The 20,559-nt window shown below is 38.5% G+C and overlaps 1 protein-coding gene across 1 annotated transcript; it reads left to right on the top strand.

Annotated features, from left to right (window-relative positions):
* The first annotated feature begins 550 nt into the window (after positions 1 to 550).
* LOC132619972 (uncharacterized) lies at positions 551 to 1,360 on the top strand. Its single transcript, XM_060334726.1, has 2 exons — positions 551 to 884; positions 993 to 1,360. Exons 1-2 carry the CDS (start codon positions 551 to 553, stop codon positions 1,358 to 1,360), a joined length of 702 nt encoding a protein of 233 aa, XP_060190709.1.
* Positions 1,361 to 20,559: the final 19,199 nt, after the last annotated feature.

Raw genomic sequence — 20,559 nt, 5'->3', positions numbered from 1 at the left:
CCTCATACTGCACTCTTTTCAAAACCAGAAATCAGTAAGTGTCGTGTGATTGCTACCATTCGTTGAGTTTGCTGAAATTCTGCAATTTCCATTGCCGGTATTGTAGAATAGAATTTCGTTCTATCTTGGGAAGAATTAATCCAAACCTTTGGCAACTGTAAGGGGATTAAGTTCTTTAAGGAAACACAGTTTTCTGTGGGCTCAAAATAAACGTACTTGTTCTTTACTTTCTGCAAACAGATCATAATTTGATTAACAGGAATCACAAACTTAAAGAATTTAACGATAATTATACTTTGGTTTCATCTAACACTCTGTTCTGATTGGAGACTAAAATCCTCAGATTTTCTACTCCAGTAATCTACTCGATTTGAAGATATAAAAACTTCATCGAGATTATTACTTTGTCTGTTCAATTAGAAGAATATAAAAACTTCATCGAGATTATTACTTTGTGTGTTCGATTAGAAGAATATAAAAACTTCATCGACATTATTACGTTGTGCGTTCTATTTATTGATTCTGGTTCTGTTTTGTTGTCAAACAGAAAATGGTTGATACCACTGCCGAGAACGCTACTGGTTCTGGTGCAACGACTGTCGCCTCTTCTAGTCGCACCACAACTGTCCCTACAATGGCTGCGACAGAAAAGCCCGGAAAGTTTTCTGGCATCGACTTTAAACGCCGGCAACAGAAAATGTTCTTCTACTTAACAACCCTCAGTTTGCAAAAATTTATTACTGAAGAAGTTCCTGTTCTATCAGAAGAGACTCCGGACAATGAGCATTTCATCGTGATGGAAGCATGGAATCATTCTGATTTTCTATGTAAAAACTATATTCTCAATGGGCTGGATGATGGTCTATATAATGTCTATAGCGGCTGTAAGACGTCTAAGGAATTATGGAATGCTTTGGACAAGTAATATAAGACCAAGGATGCTGGGTTGAAGAAGTTTGTTGCTGCGAAGTTCTTGAACTTTAAAATGGTAGATAATAAATCTGTCATGTCTCAAGTCCAGAAACTTCAAGTGATTACACATGATCTGTTTGCGGAAGGAATGGTAGTCAATGGAGCTTTCCAGGTTGCGGCCATTATTGAAAAATTGCCTCCTTTGTGGAAGGATTTTAAAAACTACTTAAAGCACAAACGTAAGGAAATGACATTAGAAGATCTTATCGTCCAGCTTAGAATTGAGGAAGACAACAGATCTGCTGAGAAGAAGGCCAATGGCAAACTAGCAATAATGGGGGCAAACATCGTTGAAACTGCCTCTACAAGTTCAAAGAAAAGGAAGCGGGCTTCTAGAGGGAAGAATGTTCTAAGCAAGAAGAAATTCAAAGGAAGTTGTTACAATTGAGGCAAATTTGGACACATGGCTTCAGAATGTCGTGCTCCGAAAAAAGATAAAGAGAAGAAGAAAGGTCAAGCCAATATGGCTGAAATGAATAATGAAGTGGATAATCTATGTGCCATGTTGTCCGAATGCAACTTGGTAGGTAACCTGCGAGAATGGTGGATAGACTCGGACGCTACTCGCCACGTATGTACTAACAAGGAATTCTTTTCTTCTTATAATGCAGTTGGCCCCAATGAGACGATCTTCATCGCCAATTCTGCTACTGCCAAAATCGAGGGAACAGGCAACATTGCCTTGAAGGTGACGTCTGGAAAGATTGTGACGCTCAAGAATGTCCTTCATGTTCCAGAAATGCGGAAGAACTTAGTCTTAACTTCACTACTAGTCAAGAATGGATTTAAATGTGTTTTTGTTTCTGATAAAGTTGTATTCAATAAAAACGATATGTATAATGGAAATGGCTACCTCACAGAAGGCCTTTTCAAACTCAATGTAATCTCAGTTGATATGAATAAAATTTTTCCTTCATCTTATTTACTTGAGTCAAATAGTTTATGGCATGCACGTTTGGGACATGTTAATTATAAAACCTTGCGAAAAATGATTAACTTGGAAATACTTCCTAAGTTTGAATGCAATAAGTCCAAATGTCAAGTATGTGTTGAATCCAAGTATGCTAAGCATCCTTATAAGTCTATCGAAAGGAATTCCAATCCTTTAGACTTAATTCATACCGACATTTATGATATGAAGTCAACACCATCACGCGATGGGAAAAATTACTTTATAACTTTTATTGAAGATAACACTCGATATTGCTATGTTATTTACTTAATAGCAAAGATGAAGCTATTAATGCATTTAAACAATACAAAAATGAAGTCGAAACACAACTAAACAAGAAAATCAAAATGATTAGAAGTGATAGGGGTGGAGAATATGAATCTCCCTTTGAAGAAATATGCTTAGAATATGGAATTATTCATCAAACTACTGCCCCATACACCCCACAATCCAATGGAATTGCGGAAAGAAAGAATCGAACATTGAAGGAAATGATGAATGCTTTATTGATAAGTTCTGGTTAACTGCAAAACTCGCGGGGGGAAGCTATCCTTACAGCAAACCGAATACTCAACCGAGTGCCCCGTAGCTAAACAAAGTCCATTCCATATGAACAATGGAAAGGTAAAAAGCCTAGCTTAAAATATTTCAAAGTGAGGGGGTGTTTAGCCAAAGTGCAAGTTCCTAAACCCAAAAGGGTAAAAATTGGACCAAAAACCATTGATTGTGTTTTTATAGGATACACCACTAATAGTAAAGCGTATCATTTTCTGGTTCATAAATCAGAAAATCCCAACATTCATGTTAATACGGTAATGGAATATGATAATGCTGAATTTTTTTAGAATATTTATCCGTATAAAATAGAATGTGAGTTGTCTGGTGAAAGACCTAAACAACCTTGGGAAGAAACAAAGAAAAATATGCCTAACGAAGAGAATCCAAGACGTAGCAAACGTCAAAGAACATCGACTTCCTTTGGTCCAGACTTTTTGATATTCTTAGTAAAGAATAAGCCTTAAACTTTCAAGGAATCAATGTCTTCCTCCGAAGCACAATATTGGAAAGAGGCAATCAATAGTGAAATATAATCCATATTAAACAATCATACTTGGGAATCGGTTGATATTCCTCCGGGAAACAAACCTTTAGGCTCCAAATGGATTTTCAAGAAGAAAATGAAAGATGATGGCACTATTGATAAATATAAGCCAAGACTCGTTGTCAAAAGATTCAGACAACGAGAAGGTCTTGATTATTTTTATACATACTCACTAGTGACAAGGATAACATCCATTCGGGTGTTGATAGCTGTCACACCCTGATCTTACTAGGGTGTGATGGGCACCCGACCCCATATTCGGAGCCGAGCGAACCCGCTGACTCTTATTACACACATAATCACTTTGGACTCCTTAAATCAAATAAAGATAAAATACATAATAAGGATTTGCAGAATTATCCTTTTCATCGTTCCCGAATCAAGTCAAATCTGTAATCATATAAAATTTGTAACATGTAGCATAATAACACATCGGCTGGTGGAGCCGCTTACAAGACTGACATTCTATACCCACGACTCTGTCTGCAAAGTTTCTAACTTCAACCAAGACATCATAGCATAATACTCTGACCCGACAACACTCCAGGGCCAAATGGAGCTTGCCAACTTCGCTGGAACATCTTCTATAATGGCTTCTACTCATCTGGGTGTGCCTGCGCGGCATGAAACGCATCCCCCGAAGAAAGGGGGTCAGTACGAGCAATGTACTGAGTATGTAAGGCATGAATAGTAACATAGTAAGGGATGTAAAGTATGAATAATAACAGAATGGACATATAGGGCATACCGTAAGATAAAAGAGTAACCTGTACATATGAATGCCTTTTTGGCGGTACCATGCATGCTTAGTGCTGCGGAACGTGCAACCCGATCCATTTATATATTATATTGCTGCGGAACGTGCAGCCCGATCCATTAATATATTATATTGCTGCGGAACGTGCAGCCCGATCCATTTATATATTATATTGCTGCGGAACATGCAACCCGATCCATTTATCCATATATCCCGCGTCCGGGACAATATCCTATTATACCAACTGATCAGGTGGCTATGCGTCTATAGCACCTCACCTTTCCCCTTACCCCATATACATATACATATACATATATCATGTTCATGTATCATATACATATATCATGTAAGCAGCATGCAGGAGAGCCCAAAGAATGTTATGTCTCTATCGGAGTGACGTAAGGTCGGTAACCTCCGAATATATTATGGAATAATCATCATGGCTTTGTCTCACCTTGAAGGAACAATTATTATAAGGTGGGACTAGCAACGAATAACAGCGTTAAGAGAACATAGAATAAGATCATAAATCTCATAAGGCGTCGCTTCATATACATATGCACATAGAACAATTTTTTTTAAAACTCGATGGGTACGTACATAAATCGACACTTGAGAGTCATAAACACGTTTCAAGTCAATCTGAGTTAGTATGAAAAAGTTATGGACGTTTTAGTACAGAACCTTCTATGAACGTTTCAGAAGCTATTTTTGGAAAATCAAAGCAATAATCATATCAAGTGCCTTTCGAGTATCACTATGGATCAAATCAACATAGAACTTTTGGAACCACACACTTGTATCAAGACATAGCAAAATAGTTCTTTGGAAGTCAAGAGCATTAGCCATCCTAGTGGCTCTAAGAATAGGAGGTTCTTTGAAATCATACATATACTTTGTCTGTTTGTTTCACAAAGATCATGCCAAAAGAAAGAAAGGGTAAGCCTTACATACCTGCTCCATGTCCTATTAGCTACGCTTAATTGTCCAAGCTCGCTATCGCTAGTCTACATTCAAGAATATTGACGCAATCATTAGACTCATCATCATATACTTGTCTTAATCCTTCAAATGAGTTCATTTATAATCCGCCGAAATTTCGGCAACATCTCCCCTGTAAATACACCATCCCCGAGAATCTAACTCGGCCAATTTATCAACAACAATCCGAGAATTAAACTCGGCCAAATTATCAACTACAATACAATAGTATTAACATCATTTACAATACCAACGTATGCCATAGAACAGCCCACACACTGTTTTCTAAATTTCTCAACCAACCAATTTGCGGTATAACTATTTAGTAATTTTATTTCCGTAGAGAAGCTGAAATCAATACCAATAACATTAATAACAACATCCTACAAGAAATATATATATTTTATCCAAAGTTCTCCTCAAACTCAAACCATAATTCAACAACATCAACAAACGAATTTATATCGCTATTTTCTCCGTTCTAGTCCGTTAAAACTTTAAATAAACTTGTTAACAATGAAAAGGGATTGTAATCTTACCCCAAGTGTGAAGCCATCACGTCCATCCTCTTTTTATTGATTGATTTTTAGCTCATATTGAAGACAACGCAGCGTACAACACTTTTCCCTTCATGGGCTTCGGGATTCGGGGCTCAGATTTTGGTCAAAATTGGTTTTTCTTCTCTCCAAGGCTCCTCTTTCTCTTTTTCCAGAATTTTCTGGTGTTTTGGTATGAAAATTGAGGAGAAAAGGGCTGAAGTTTCACTTAAATAAACATGGGTCATGGGCCTAACCCGGTTGGGCTCGGATTGGGCCTAGCCCACTGACCTTTCTGCCTTAAAACGTCCATATCTGCTTGTCCCGACGTCATCTGTGGACCCACGACATATGGTTGGAAATATAATTCAATTATCTACAACTTCTATTTCTTGGTAATGTTCCGAATTCCAAACTTATAATATCGTTTTTTCCCCTCGAAGTCAGATCACCTGAAAACGTTACTTAAAAATATTTGTTTGGAGGACTTCCACTTCGATTTGGCTCAAGGGTCCTTCATGAGTTGTGTTTAACTTCGCATATGTGCTTCATATAATTTGTCACATGTCCAAAAAAAAATCTCGACGTGTGGGCCCCACCTCAGCTTACAAATAATCCGACGTACAAAAATACGGGATACAACACTATCAACATGAGTTTAAATTATGTAGCAACAACATAATTGTCAATCAATTTTTTTTGAGAAAGCACGTGTCATGCTCATGCTCTGAAAATGCGGGGTATAACAATAGCGTTGGCTACGGTGTACGGACTCCATATCCATCAAATGGACGTGAAAACAGCCTTCTTGAATGAAAAGTTAGAGGAAGAAATCTATATGGATCAACCCGAAGGGTTCATAACTCCCGAAAAAGAGAAGAAGGTGTGTCGACTTGTTAAGTCCCTTTATGGACTTAAGCAAGAACCCAAACAATGGCATTCAAAATTTGACCAAACAATGTTGGCAAATAGATTTAAAATTAATGAATGTGATTAATGTGTTTACATTAAGAACGTTCCAAATCACTTAGTCATTGTTTGCCTGTATGTTGATGATGTGTTGATAACGAGCAAAGACATTGCCGACATAAATGCTACTAAGCGTATTCTTGTTAGCAAGTTTGATATGAAAGACTTAGGAGTTGCTGATTTAAATCTAGGAATTAAAATCCATAGAACTCCACAAGGTCTAGCATTGTCACAAACTCACTATGTTAAGATGGTACTTGAAAAATTCAAGTATCTGGAGTTTAACGTTACAAAGACTCCGATTGACGTGAACCTTGCTGTTACAAAGAACCAAGGTCAGAGCAAGTCTCAGTTAGACTGTGCTCGAGTGTTGGGAAGTTTGATGGATGTACATTATGAACTGTAAACGACCATATATAGCTTGTGCATTAAGTAAACTGAGTCGTTACACAATTAATCCTGACCAAACTCATTGGATGGCAATGTAAAGAGTTTTGGGGTTTTTACAATACACCCAAGACTATGCTTTGCACTATAATAAATATCCTGCGGTAATTGAAGGATATAGTGATGCAAATTGGATCACCGGATCATCTGAAGTTAAATCCACGAGCGGATACGTTTTCATCATTGGAGGAGGAGCAGTGTCTTGGAAATCATCCAAGCAGACATCTATCGCTCGCTCTACAATAGAGTTAGAATTTATAACTTTGAATAAAGCTGGTGAGGAAGCTGAATGGCTACAGAATTTCTTAGAAGACATTCCGTTTTGGCCTAAACCAGTGGCACCTATATGCATACATTGTGATAGTCAAGCTGTAATAGGAAGGGCTGGAAGCGTCATGTATAACGGAATATCTCGTCATATATGACGAAGACATTATACCGTTAGACAATTACTCTCTAGTGGAATTATCACAATTGATTATGTAAAGTCAAAGGATAATGTGTCGGATCCACTTACGAAAGGCCTAACTAGAGAGGTGGTAGATATATCATCAAAGGGAATGAGATTATGGCCAAGAACAAGCCATAATAATGGTAACTCCACCTAGCTTACTAGAAATCCCAAGATCTAGGTTCAAACAGATCAAACAAAGTTGTGAATGAGGTTCAACATTATCGTCAAACTCAATCCATTCTCATGATAAGACAATGTTCAGGAACAAGGATAAAGTGCAAAAGTTTTCTAACAGTTTCTAAGTTTGATACAAAGTATATCAAATTGTGTATCTACAGGATGACACGTTTAGGAATCACCTATGTGAGTGTGAAGTGGAAGTCGCTTCAATGAGAATTAGAGCAAGGCCAGTTCTTTGCACACTCATGAAACTAGGCGGTTGTCACGACCCAACCCGATGAGCCATGACTAGTGCCCGAGCTGGACACTCGTATACGAACCTGTTAGATGTAGTCAGACTAAAACTAAGGACAGTATGGAAACTTGTAAAAGCAAACTATAGACTCATAACGCCATATATCATAATGAACCTGTCACCTGAGGAGTCACAGCTAACCAAAACATAAAATAATATGCAAGCCTACAAGGCTGCCACTATATATGGAAATACCAAAACGAACCATATCGACATAGCTGACCAAAACCAATATACAACCCACACATGTCTACAGACCTCTAAGAGTATCATGGTGAAATATGATGGGACAGGGCCCCGCCGTACCGCTGGATATGCATAAGTCTATATCAAAGGATCTGTACCAAAATGACTTAGGCTCCGGAACAATGGAGCTCTCCAAACAACTGAGCAGAAGTCCCAGGCTGGAGGATCACCAAACTGAGTGTTTGTACCTGCGGGCATGAAACGCAGCCCCCGAATAAAAGGGGTTAGTACGAGGAATGTACTGAGTATATAAAGCATGAAATACAATAAGAAGATCATGACTGAATAAAAGATAACAGGAGACAAGTATGATAATCAAAGATACCAATGCACCAGTGCCTTACGAGATAAGAATCATGCACATCTATATCATATACCATACCCGGCCCATTATGGGACTCGGTGAATGAAGTCATATACTTATATACCGTACCCAGCCCTCTAGTGAAGGTCTCGGTGAAATAATCATATATATACCGTACCCGGCCCTCTAGTGAAGGTCTCGGTAAAATAATCATATATATACCGTACCCGACCCTCTAGTGAGGGACTCGGTGAACAATGCAATGAAACCGTGCACGAATACATACCCGGCCCGAGACTCGGTGAATAATTTATTAACGGCATGCACGAGCAGAATATCATGAGCAACCATATGCAAACTAAATCATCATCTGAGACTCAATAGAATAATTAGAACGAACTAACACTTAAGAATCAAGACAACAGTCACGTCAAGTACCACAGAGAACTAGAATTCATTGGAATCATAATGCAAGTGAGACTCATAAAATTATTTCTGAAGTCCTTGAATAACCTGGGAGCACCCTCGAATGTCACTATGGATTATATCAAAATAGGACTTCAGGAATCATAGACACGTATCAGGACATAATGAAATAGCCTCTGGAAATCAAGAACATTAGCCATTCTAGTATCTCTAAGAACAGGAGCTTTTTTGGAATTTATACGTTCGTCGTCTGTTTGTCTCATATAGACCATGCCAAAAAAAAGAAAGAAGGGATAGATTCACATACCTGACAATCTACCTAATCACCCAACGTCTACTCCTCGAGTCCGTATGTCTACAATCACGATGATAATATCACGATTAGACCATTTACACCACTTACTATCTAATTTGTATACGAATGGAACTTAATGAAATTCGGGCAACATTTCCTCTATAAACTGGACAATCCTGAAAATCCAATTCAATTGAATCATCAACAACAATACCAACCATTAATATACATCATAACTCAGCTAATCCCATCCATTTAATTCAACTAAAACAGCCCCCAATCCATAAATCTCAACAAAACAACAAACGAGTTTATAACGCTATTTACCTTAAGTATGCGACAAACACATCAATAGTATTCTTTTTGGCTGATTTTTAGCTCAAATTGAAGGTAACGCGACGTGCAACGCTTTTCTCTTCATGAGCTTCGAGATTCGGGGCTCGGATTTTGATCAAAATGGCTTTCTTAGCCTAGAAGTTCTCTCCATCTCTCTCTAATGTTTTGGAAGTTCCTAGATGCAAATTACCAGCCCTCAAATGAAATTTCCATATATATTAATGTTAATGGGCCTCATGGGCCGAAATGCAAATGTTTGGGTCGGGTCTCAACTTGCTGCCCCGCCAGCCCAACTTGCATCGTCCATAACTCCTAATCCCGATATCATTTTGATGAGAGGTTTGTTGAGGTGTAAAATATACTCGGTGAACTTCATTTTAGGCTTTTGAAAGACCTTAAAACTCCTAATATACTATAACATATGTCTCCAACAATATGGGCTAAAAATCTGGTTCGAGATTTTACTGAAGTTGTTCCGATTCGTTTCGTTTAACTTCTAATCCTCTTCCAACCCTCATGTTACCTCTTATACATATATATACATACTCATATACATCCATAACAATCCATACACGTGTCTCGAAGGGTCCGGAGAATCACAATAACCTTAAACATAGCTAGAGAACTCACAAAGCTTCGACGAAACTCCAATCGCAAAAGTATATTCATATCTTTTGTCCATCTTCTATATCATTACTAATAATCTAAAATACTTTAAAAGGGAACTCACATTACCTCGTATACGTACTCATGACACTATTTCAAATCCTTTAGGTTGCCATGTCACCTCGGGATACTTAAGGCAAGCATATATATATAACGATATTCTTACTAACTCGATTAACTTCCCTTGAACTTTCTTAACTCGTTCATTTTTTCTTAAGTCAAGTAGCACAGACTCTTATGGGGTGTAACAACATAAATACTTATAACCTTAAAATAATCTTGTCCTTGAACTTATGTCGATTAACTTATTAATAATCCAACGTACAAAAGTACGGGATATAACATCCTTCCCTCCTTTGGAACATTCGTCCTCGAATGTTAAACTAGTTCTATAGGGTCTTATAAAAATTTCGGTAGAGTCTCCTTTATCGCTATACCTACCAACCTGCATTCAACAACCCACAGATGCGTCACAGGGCCACAATAACATAAAGTCTTATCTACTAATCAATATGGTCAAGTAAGGAATTAAATTACCTGCAGGTATAGGGAACAAGTAAGGATACTTATTCTTCATCTCGTCTTCAGCTTCCCAGGTCACCTTTTCCCTTTTATTATTTCGCTACAATACTTTGACGGAAGCCACATCCTTAGTACGTAATTTTCTAACTTGGCGATTAGGTATAGCTATAGGGCTCTCCTCATAACACAACTCCTCTGTTACCTGGACATCGTCTACAAGGAATACTCTAGAAGGGCCGCCAATACATTTACGCAACATTGATACATGAAAGACTGGATGTACCGTTTCCAAATCAGATGGTAGGTTCAACTTATAGGCAACCTTGCCTATCCTACGAATAATCTGATAAGGCCCAATGTATCTCGGGCTAAGCTTCCCTTTCTTGCCGAATCTCATCACACCCTTAATGGGTGATACCTTCAGGAACACCCAATCACCAACCTGAAACTCTAAGTCTCGACGTCGATTATCTGCATATGACTTCTGTCGACTCTGGGCCGCCAATAATCTCTCTTGAATAAGCTTCACCTTATCAACAGCTTGTTGACTCCTGTCTGGGCCTATTAACTTAGTCTCGCCAACATCGAACCAACCGATAGGTAACATGCACTTCCTCCCATATAAGGCCTCGTACGGTGCCATCTGAATACTAGAATGGTAGCTATTATTATAAGCAAACTCAATAAGTGGAAAATGATCATCCGAGCTACCTTTGAATTCAATAATACAGGCTCGCAAGATAACTTCTAGAGTTTGAATAGTACGCTCAGCCTGTCCGTCAGTCTGAGGGTGAAATGCTGTGCTAAGACTCACCTGTGTCCCCAATCCCTTCTGGAATGATCCCCAGAAGTTAGCTGTAAACTGAGCTCTTCTGTCCGATATAATAGATGTGGGAACCCCATGAAGTCTCACTATCTCCCTGATGTATAACCTCGCATAGTCTTCCGCTGAATAAGTAGTCCTGACTGGAAGAAAATGGGCTGATTTTGTTAGCCTATCCATAATAACCCATATAGAGTCATACTTCCGCTGAGTGCGAGGTACTTTCTAATATTAGGTAGCACTGCTGTCTTTCTATTCATAGGCACACTATCTCCCTTTTCTTTGGAGATCATTGAACTCCCTATACTTATTGCTCTTGCTAAAACTTTCATCTCTTCTAGTGCTAAGATTTCCCTTTTCTTGAGCTTCGGAATGTTGTAGCTCATCTTAAAACTGAATTTGTTCTTCCCCCATTTTTTTAAAGGATGTTTTCATATACTGTAACCTCTGAGTGTTACCCGTCTTTGACAGTCATCTGTTCGATCTTAGCGATCCTTCAAATCCTCTCTTCTATATAATGCCGGAGTTCTCTTCATCGTATGGTTTAACTTGTTTTATCTTTTGTTTTTTGCTAGTTGAGTTCTTGTGTCAAATAAAAAATGCTTATACATATCGGATACAATCCTAAAGGCTTCTTTATTGTCTTATCACTTCTACCTCTCATGACTAGTAGTCACCTAGGTTAATGAATTAATGGGGACATCGGAATTCATTAAACCCCTTAAGGAGTGTCCGACTATACCACGCTCTTTTAGCCCTAGTCTTTCTCCATGACTACCTTCTTAATATCCTTAAAACTCTCCTTGCTCTAGGTTTTGAATTCCTATTTATGTTTATACTATACCATAGAAAGTTGATATTCAACACCATCCATTCCCACGACTCGTCCTTCCATTATTTTAGCTCATTTGTCCCATAATTCTCCTTAACTATTCGTTTGCATCGCAACTATGCTTCATAGTCCTTCTAGTGTTCTGTCAGCTTTTATCCTTAACATGAAATCCTCACAACGTACACCTTTTCCTTTCTTCTTTTATCGAGTCTTCATCTTTCTTTATGATACTACAACTTGTGCACACACATACAATTTCGGTTTCATGATTGCATCATTGCATATTTTACATAAATTTTGCCTTATACTTTCAATTTGTTTTCCTTTGGGCAAGCCTACTGATTCATTAACCTTCTCCTTGTTGTCGGCGGCCACATAATTCCCTTTAACCATTTCATTGACACCTTCTCCTTCCTTTAGTCCTCATAGTTTCCTTTACTTGTACAATGCCTATTTCTATTAGTCATCCTTTACTCCTGGGTTAGGAAGCTTTGGAGTGTTTCGTTACAAGTGTGAATCCCTTTTACACTGAAAATATTTTTTTTCCCTAAGTTCTCCTTCCATCTAGGCCTATACCGTACCGTCCCGTCACTATTCCATGCCCTTCCATCCATTGTTAGTCCTTCTCCCCGTTTAACACATTTACTCGCAATTCTTCCTGACTATGTGTTCGTGTTGCAGCCGTACATCAGGTTTTCCTATTGTCCTACCACTTCTTGCTCTTAGCACGAAATTTTTATAGTTTACACTCTCTCCATGCTTCATTCATCGAGCCTTTATCCGTCTGTCTGACGCTGCGACCGAATTGTCTTCCATACATGTTCCTTACATTTCATTCTACTCCCTCTATGACCGAATCTCTCGGCCTTTACCGGAACTCTTGTCCCATGCCATTAATTTTTTCAATCGCTTGTGTCATCCCATCATCCTCGTTCTTATCTCGACGATTGATCGGTTTGTTACAGCTAAATCGTTAAAGCATTCTGTGTACCCCCGGGGTTAAAGATTTCCTGTTACTTTACTTCTAAATGCTCTTCTCCTTTCCTTATATTATAACATTGACCCTAAAGTTCATAGAATATCCTTTTTGAGTTGCAGATTCGTTTTACTTCCAAATCATCTTTTAGGAGGGCTTCCTCCCTTCCCAAGGTGATTATGTCTGCTTGGCCGTGCCTTTAGTTCCTCGATTGCTTTTTAAGAACTGGGAATCCCCTAACATTGTTACCGAACCTGTTCATTCTTCCTTACTTCCCCTTCCTCTTCGTGGTTATTTCCGTTCAATCTTACTTACCAGTATTTATTCTCCTAATTCTGTACGTTCATTTCCTGTCCGTGGTATCATACCCTTTTTCTCTCACACCTACTCCCAAATTTTATCCAAATAGTCCCTTGCTCTGCCCGTCATTTCCCTTGGAAGCTTCACTCCACCTCATTTCTCATTCTCTCGCCTTTTCTCAAGACATTCTAATCTCTTCTCTTCCTATATATACTCACTTTCTTCCTTTCCCCGATGTTATTGCATTAGGACTTTTCAACTCTAACCTGCAGTAAGAATAACATTAACTTACCTTGTAACATTCGTACCATTATCGCCACTTGAACTTCGTTACCTTGTTCGATTAATGGCTTCCATATGCTGCAATGTCGGTTCCGGGGATACACATACCCGTTGGTACAACCACATATGAGATATCATACACACACGCATATATTTTCTAACGCCTTGCTCACAAGTACATTCGAATACTTTTCAAATCTATCCTGATCCTAAAACTGTGATGCACCTTCCTTCTCTTTGCCGATCTAGTCCGCCTAATTCTTCACGATCTTTTAGAGCTCCCAAGCACTCCACATACTCCAATTCCCCCTTAGGCTACTCTAATTGCCCATCTACCTCTTATGTCTGACTTCGTAGGATTTCTAATACATTTCGTAGGAAGGTCACCCATCCTAGTATTTCTCTCAGCCCAGCAAGCTTAACCTTGAAACTCTGATAAAATTCGGTGTGCTAGTGCTGATATAATTGTACCCACCTTACTGCATGACCTTTATCACCTAATCTTGAGCAAGTTGACATCCTAACAGATTCCAAAACATTCTCGTAACACATCTCCCTCCGAATTAGAAAGGATCTCTTATTCTTCCGACTACACAATTACTACCTTGGCCTTTTTCAATCCTCAATATCCAACGTTCACCTGTATGTATGACTACTTTCCATCCTAGATTTCAAAATTCCCATGGTGACGAAAACACCTTGGTCACCGTTACTTATAAATACTTAGTTGTCGGCCCCTTTGATTTCCGCTCACCGCTATTAGGTAATAATCTATAGCAAATGCACATACATAGGAAATTTCAATAAAGTCTCATATACCTGTAGTCGATCGGTCTCTAGTCTGATCTGGTGATCTATAAGGTGAAGTGTGCTCCTCGTCATCGTCTACCCACCATCTGCTCGTCTGTCCTTCATCATCTCTCTTATTTGAGTCCTAGAAATGTAGATAACCGGGAAACTCCTGGTTTACCTACTGCCAGGATAGGGGGCTAGAGTAATCCGTAACACTTACCGGGGTAGCTGGTCTAACGTAGTGCTCTGCCATAGGAGCAACTGGTACGACCGCGGGGACCTCCTCCTCTGGTGTCCCAGACGAATACTCAGACGGATCTGTGTCATAACTGTCCCTTGGGGGGTCCTCCTCCATGGATGTCAAAAACTCTGGAGGAATCGCTGGTGGGTCCTCCGAGGGGTCAGTCTCAATGGAATAGCTGAGGCTCCTCCTGCTCGGTCCTAGAGCCTGGGGTCCTGAGTCTAATCTAGGGGCCTTCTTAGCACCCCCACTATCTGAAGCTGATCTCTTCATCTCTCGCCAGTCTGCACCTACCTACAGGAAAAGAGGTCAGAAGCGATCTTTCCTAGACTCTGGCTCTATCGCACGATCTAAGACAGAAGGAAAGATGACATCCTAAATGTCCTGTAGCTTCCTGTTTATAGATGTGGTGCACAACACACCGATAAACAAGACTCTACTAGACTCGTTCTGTAGACACTCCGAGGATGAACTGCTCTGACACCACTTTTGTCACGACCCACCCGATGAGCCATGACTAGTGCCCGAGCTGGACACTCATATACGAACCTATTAGATATAGTCAGACTAAAACTAAGGATAGTATGGAAACTTGTAAAAGCAAACTATAGACTCATAACGCCATATATCATAATGAACTTGTCTCCTGAGGAGTCACAGCTAACCAAAACATAACATAATATGCAAGTCGATACGGCTGCCACTATATATGGAAATACCAAAACGAACCATATCGACATAGCTGACCAAAACCCATATACAACCCACACATGTCTACAGACCTCTAAGAGTATCATGGTGAAATATGATGGGACAGGGCCCCGCCGTACCCCTGGATATGCATAAGTCTATATCAAAGGATCTGTACCAAAATGACTTAGGTTCCGAAACAATGGATCTCTCCAAACAGCTGAGCAGAAGTCCTAGGCCGGAGAATCACCAAACTGAGTGTCTGTACCTGCGGGCATGAAACGCAGCCCCTGAAGAAAGGGGGTCAGTATGAGGAATGTACTGAGTATATAAAGCATGAAATACAATAAGAAGATCATGACTGAATAAAAGATAACAGGAGACAAGTATGATAATCAAAGATACCAATGCACCTGTGCCTTACGAGATAAGAATCATGCACATCTATATCATATACCATACCCGACCCATTATGGGACTCGGTGAATGAAGTCATATACATATATACCGTACCCGGCCCTCTAGTGAAGGTCTCAGTGAAATAATCATATATATACCGTACCCGACCCTCTAGTGAAGGTCTCGGTGAAATAATCATATATATACCGTACCCGGCCCTCTAGTGAGGGACTCGGTGAACAATGCAATGAAACTGTGCACGAATATATACCCAGCCCGGGACTCGGTGAATGATATATTAACGGCATGCACGAGCAGAATATCATGAGCAACCATATGCAAACTAAATTATCATCTGAGACTCAATAGAATAATTAGAATGAACTAACACTTAAGAATCAAGACAACAGTCATGTCAAGTACCACAGAGAACTAGAATTCATTGGAGTCATAATGCAAGTGAGGCTCATTAAATTATTTCTGAAGTCCTTGAATAACCTGGGAGCACCCTCGAATGTCACTATGGATTATATCAAAATAGGACTTCAGGAATCATAGACACGTATCAGGACATAATGAAATAGCTTCTGGAAATCAAGAACATTAGCCATTCTAGTATCTCTAAGAATAGGAGTTTTTTTGGAATTTATACGTTCGTTGTCTGTTTGTCTCATATAGACCATGCCAAAAAAAAAAGAAAAGGGATGGCTTCACATTCCTGACAATCTACCTAATCACCCAACGTCTACTCCTCGAGTCCGTATGTCTACAATCACGACGATAATATCACGATTATACCATTTACACCACTTACTATCTAATTTGTATACGAACGGAACTTAATGAAATTCGGGCAGCATTTCCTCTATAAACTGGACAATCCCGAAAATCCAATTCAATTGAATCATCAACAACATCAACAACAATACCAACCATTAATATACATCATAACTCAGCTAATCCCATCCATTTAATTCAACTAAAACATCCCCCAATCCATAAATCTCAACAAAACAACAAACGAGTTTATAACGCTATTTTCTCCGTTCTAATCCATTAAAACTCTAAATAAACTTATTAACAATGAAAAAGGGACCTTAATCTTACCTTAAGTATGCGACAACCACGTCAATAGTCTTCTTTTTGGCTGATTTTTAGCTCAAATTGAAGGCAACGCGACGTGCAACGCTTTTCTCTTCATGAGCTTCGAGATTCGGGGCTCGGATTTTGATCAAAATGGCTTTCTTAGCCTAGAAGTTCTCTCCCTCTCTCTCTAATGTTTTGGAAGTTCCTAGATGCAAATGACCAGCCCTCAAATGAAATTTCCATATATATTAATGTTAATGGGCCTCATGGGCCGAAATATACTCATGGGCCGAAATGCAAATGTTTGGGTCGGGTCTCAACTTGCTGCCCCGCCAGCTCAACTTGCATCGTCCATAACTCCTTATCCCGATTTCATGATGATGAGAAGTTTATTGAGTTGGAAACTAGACTCGATGAACTTAATTTTAGGCTTTTGAAACACCTTAAAACTCCTAATATACTAGGAGATATGCCTCCAACAATATGGGCTAAAAATCTGGTTTCGAGATTTTACTGAAGTTGTTCCGATTCGTTTCGTTTAACTTCTAATCCTCTTCCAACCCTCATGTAACCTCTTATACATATATATACATACTCATATACATCCATAACAATCCATACACATGTCTCGAAGGGTCCGGAGAATCACAATAACCTTAAACATAGCTAGAGAACTCACAAAGCTTCGACGAAACTCCAATCGCAAAAGTATATTCATATCTTTTGTTCATCTTCTATATCATTACTAATAATATCAAATACTTTAAAAGGGCACTCACATTACCTCATATACGTACTCATGACACTATTTCAAATCCTTTAGGTTGCCATGTCACCTCGAGATACTTAAGGCAACCATATATATATAACGATATTCTTACTAACTCGATTAACTTTCTTAACTCGTTCATTTTGTCTTAAGTCAGGTAGCACGGACTCTTACGGGGTGTAACTACATAAATACTTATAACCTCAAAATAATCTTGTCCTTGAACTTATGTCGATTAACTTACGAATAATCCAACGTACAAAAGTACGAGATATAACAGCGGTGTTCAAGGCTGAAACGAACACAACAATGAGAACCAAGAATGGTTTAGGGTTAAGTGTGTGACATATGTTGTCTAGATATACATTAAAGCTCGACAGTTCAAAGATATCAAATCTACCGATTGATCGAGTATATCCGATGTACGTTCAATACGGAAAGTTCAAAGGGAAACCTACTTACCCAGATGCGGTTAATCCTTACCTGTAATCACACAAGTTTTTTTATTCATGTTTCATATATATCCATTCCCCATTCATGTGGAGGATTGTTGAGTTTAAAGTCCACAAATGCCTTAAGTGAGGGATTTTAAAGGTGAAGTATGAATTGGGAAATGGAGGGAAATGAAAGTTTGAAAAACAACCTTTCAAGTGAGCACTTCTCCCACATTAGTGGTTGGAAGTGTTATGTGTGTGCTTATATTAAGCAACACATTCTCTAGCTCATAAAAGGTTGAGAAGAGGACCACCCCTCGCACCGTCGTCGTCGCTCGGCTCGGGTTCGGCTTCGGATTTGGCCAAATGATTTGATTGATAATCTTTTTGGACCAAATTTATTTTATTTCCATTTTCGTTACTTAATATTTCCAATCCTGATATTAATTAATTCACGCAAAATTTAACTTAATTAATTAAATTCACGGAATTATTTTTCCCAACGGAATTAATTTTCCCAACAGACATAACGATGACCAATGGTCATCTCCTTCACCGAACAGGCACTTTCACACTTGTTCAGATCAAAATAGCAGGCTATAAATTTTCAGAGGCTTCGCCTCATTTTTTACACACACTGAACAATTTTTTTTTTTGCTTTCTGAAAAACGCAATTTTCATTCCCCTCAGACTGCATTCTTTTCAAAACTAGAAATCAGTAAGTGTCGTGTGATTGCTACCATTTGTTGAGTTCGCTGAAATTCTGCAATTTCCATTGCCGATATTGTAGAATAGAATTTCGTTTTACCCTGGGAAGAATTAATCAAAACCTTTGGCAACTATGAGGGGATTAAATTCTTTAAGGAAACACAGTTTTCTGTGAGCTCGAAATAAACATACTGTTCTTTACTTTTTGTAAACATATCTTAACTTGATTAACAGGAATCACATAGTTTTAACAGAACAATGCTTTGAGGTCACGGAGATATTGCATACAAGTAGAATGTTATGAATTTGTTGGTCCTTTGTTAGTCACATTTCTAGATGTTCAAATACTTAAATAAAAATAGAATTTAATAGTCCGCTTCGTGGCTGGTATCCACAAACAATGATAGTTATAAATTCTACAATTTTCTTCAAATCATGAAATGCAAACTCGTGCAAATTTCATTGCACTTATGAGTACTACATTTTTGTGGCTGTGCCCAATTTAACCAATGATGGTATTTGGTGTTTCTTCCCCTTCTATGTTGTCAGTGTGCCTTAAACATGGGAAAGATAAGTGCTAAAAAAGGCATTAGCATTTTCTAAGGATTACAAAGACAAAAAAGAAAACAGAGAAAAAAAAGGTCACATATTGCTGTAACATAGTGATCTGAAAAGAGCGAAATCTACTAATTTAGGGGTGAACGCCGTCAAACTAAATGTGTTCAAGCTTTACAAAATTAAAGGGACAGATGGTGCTCAGTATTATATTGAATGTATTCCATATTTAATAAAACGGAGTGTAAAACTCCTCTGACACTTCAAATATACATTTCACTTGATGCTGTGTGCCGAAAGTTTCATTTACATCATTTGGTAAATTGTTCATTTATGTGAAATCTTGTTAGCGTTAAGATTTTAATGATGACAAGTTTGATGTACAGGAAAATACTCAAGGAATTCAACAAGCCCACCGGACGAATTCTACATACAAACGAGTCAGCCCATAAAGCTGTATGTTCAACCAGCTCAAGGCGAAGGATATTCTCCTCCAAGTAAAATAATCTTGCGGATTCTCTACTCAAAGGAAAGAAGATACATATACGCGCCTTCATTAAATATGGTCAATCAAGGATCTTTTCATTTAAGGAAGCAAGTACCAACGGACTACATCAACGAGAAAAATTTAAGGAAGCAATTACTGGAGATCTTCAATCAAGTACCAAACAAAGTCATCTACAAGGAAATCTACTTAGAAGAATTTGAAGATCAATCAACTATGAATGTGCTTGCTTTATTCTTGAAAATTCGGATCCTCAATATTCCTATTTTCCAATGATCAAATCTCTTGGGTTTCCTTCTCTGCTTAAAGAGCCAAACAACTATATTTTGAAGAATATAAATAGAGGCTCAAGAGATGAATGAAAATATACTTTGTCTCAACCTTCTCAAGTTATTTGCTCTACTTTTCATAAGCAATGTATTTCTGAGTGATTTACTGTGTAAACAAAAGAGAGAGGAGAGATAATATTTAGTTGGTGAGGCATTGTATCAAAAGATTACGAGAGTTTGAGTGTAGACGTAGGATCTCCATTCAAAGAAATCATTGTACCAAAAACAATTACAAAGAGCTACAGAGAATACCCTTGCAACCCAAGGGTACTGGATTAGGATCTATATTGGATCCGAACCAGTATAAAACATCTGGTGTAATCTCAATGAAGGAATTTTAAAACAATGGTATTAGTTCGTTCATTGTGTCTGCTTACTAAATGGATCATGGTAGAACT

This window comes from Lycium barbarum, chromosome 11, assembly GCF_019175385.1.
Source record: "Lycium barbarum isolate Lr01 chromosome 11, ASM1917538v2, whole genome shotgun sequence".
Classification (NCBI taxonomy): domain Eukaryota; kingdom Viridiplantae; phylum Streptophyta; class Magnoliopsida; order Solanales; family Solanaceae; genus Lycium; species Lycium barbarum.
Note: the sequence above shows the minus strand (reverse complement) of the source record. Positions and strands in the feature narration are given on the sequence as shown.

What these genes read in the sequence shown, in the direction of transcription:
- LOC132619972 (XM_060334726.1), top strand. Translation starts at nt 551, where the DNA reads ATGGTTGATACCACTGCCGAGAACGCTACTGGTTCTGGTGCAACGACT. An exon ending in ATATAATGTCTATAGCGGCT is followed by an intron (nt 885 to 992) that starts GTAAGACGTCTA and finishes TTAAAATGGTAG; the next exon opens with ATAATAAATCTGTCATGTCT.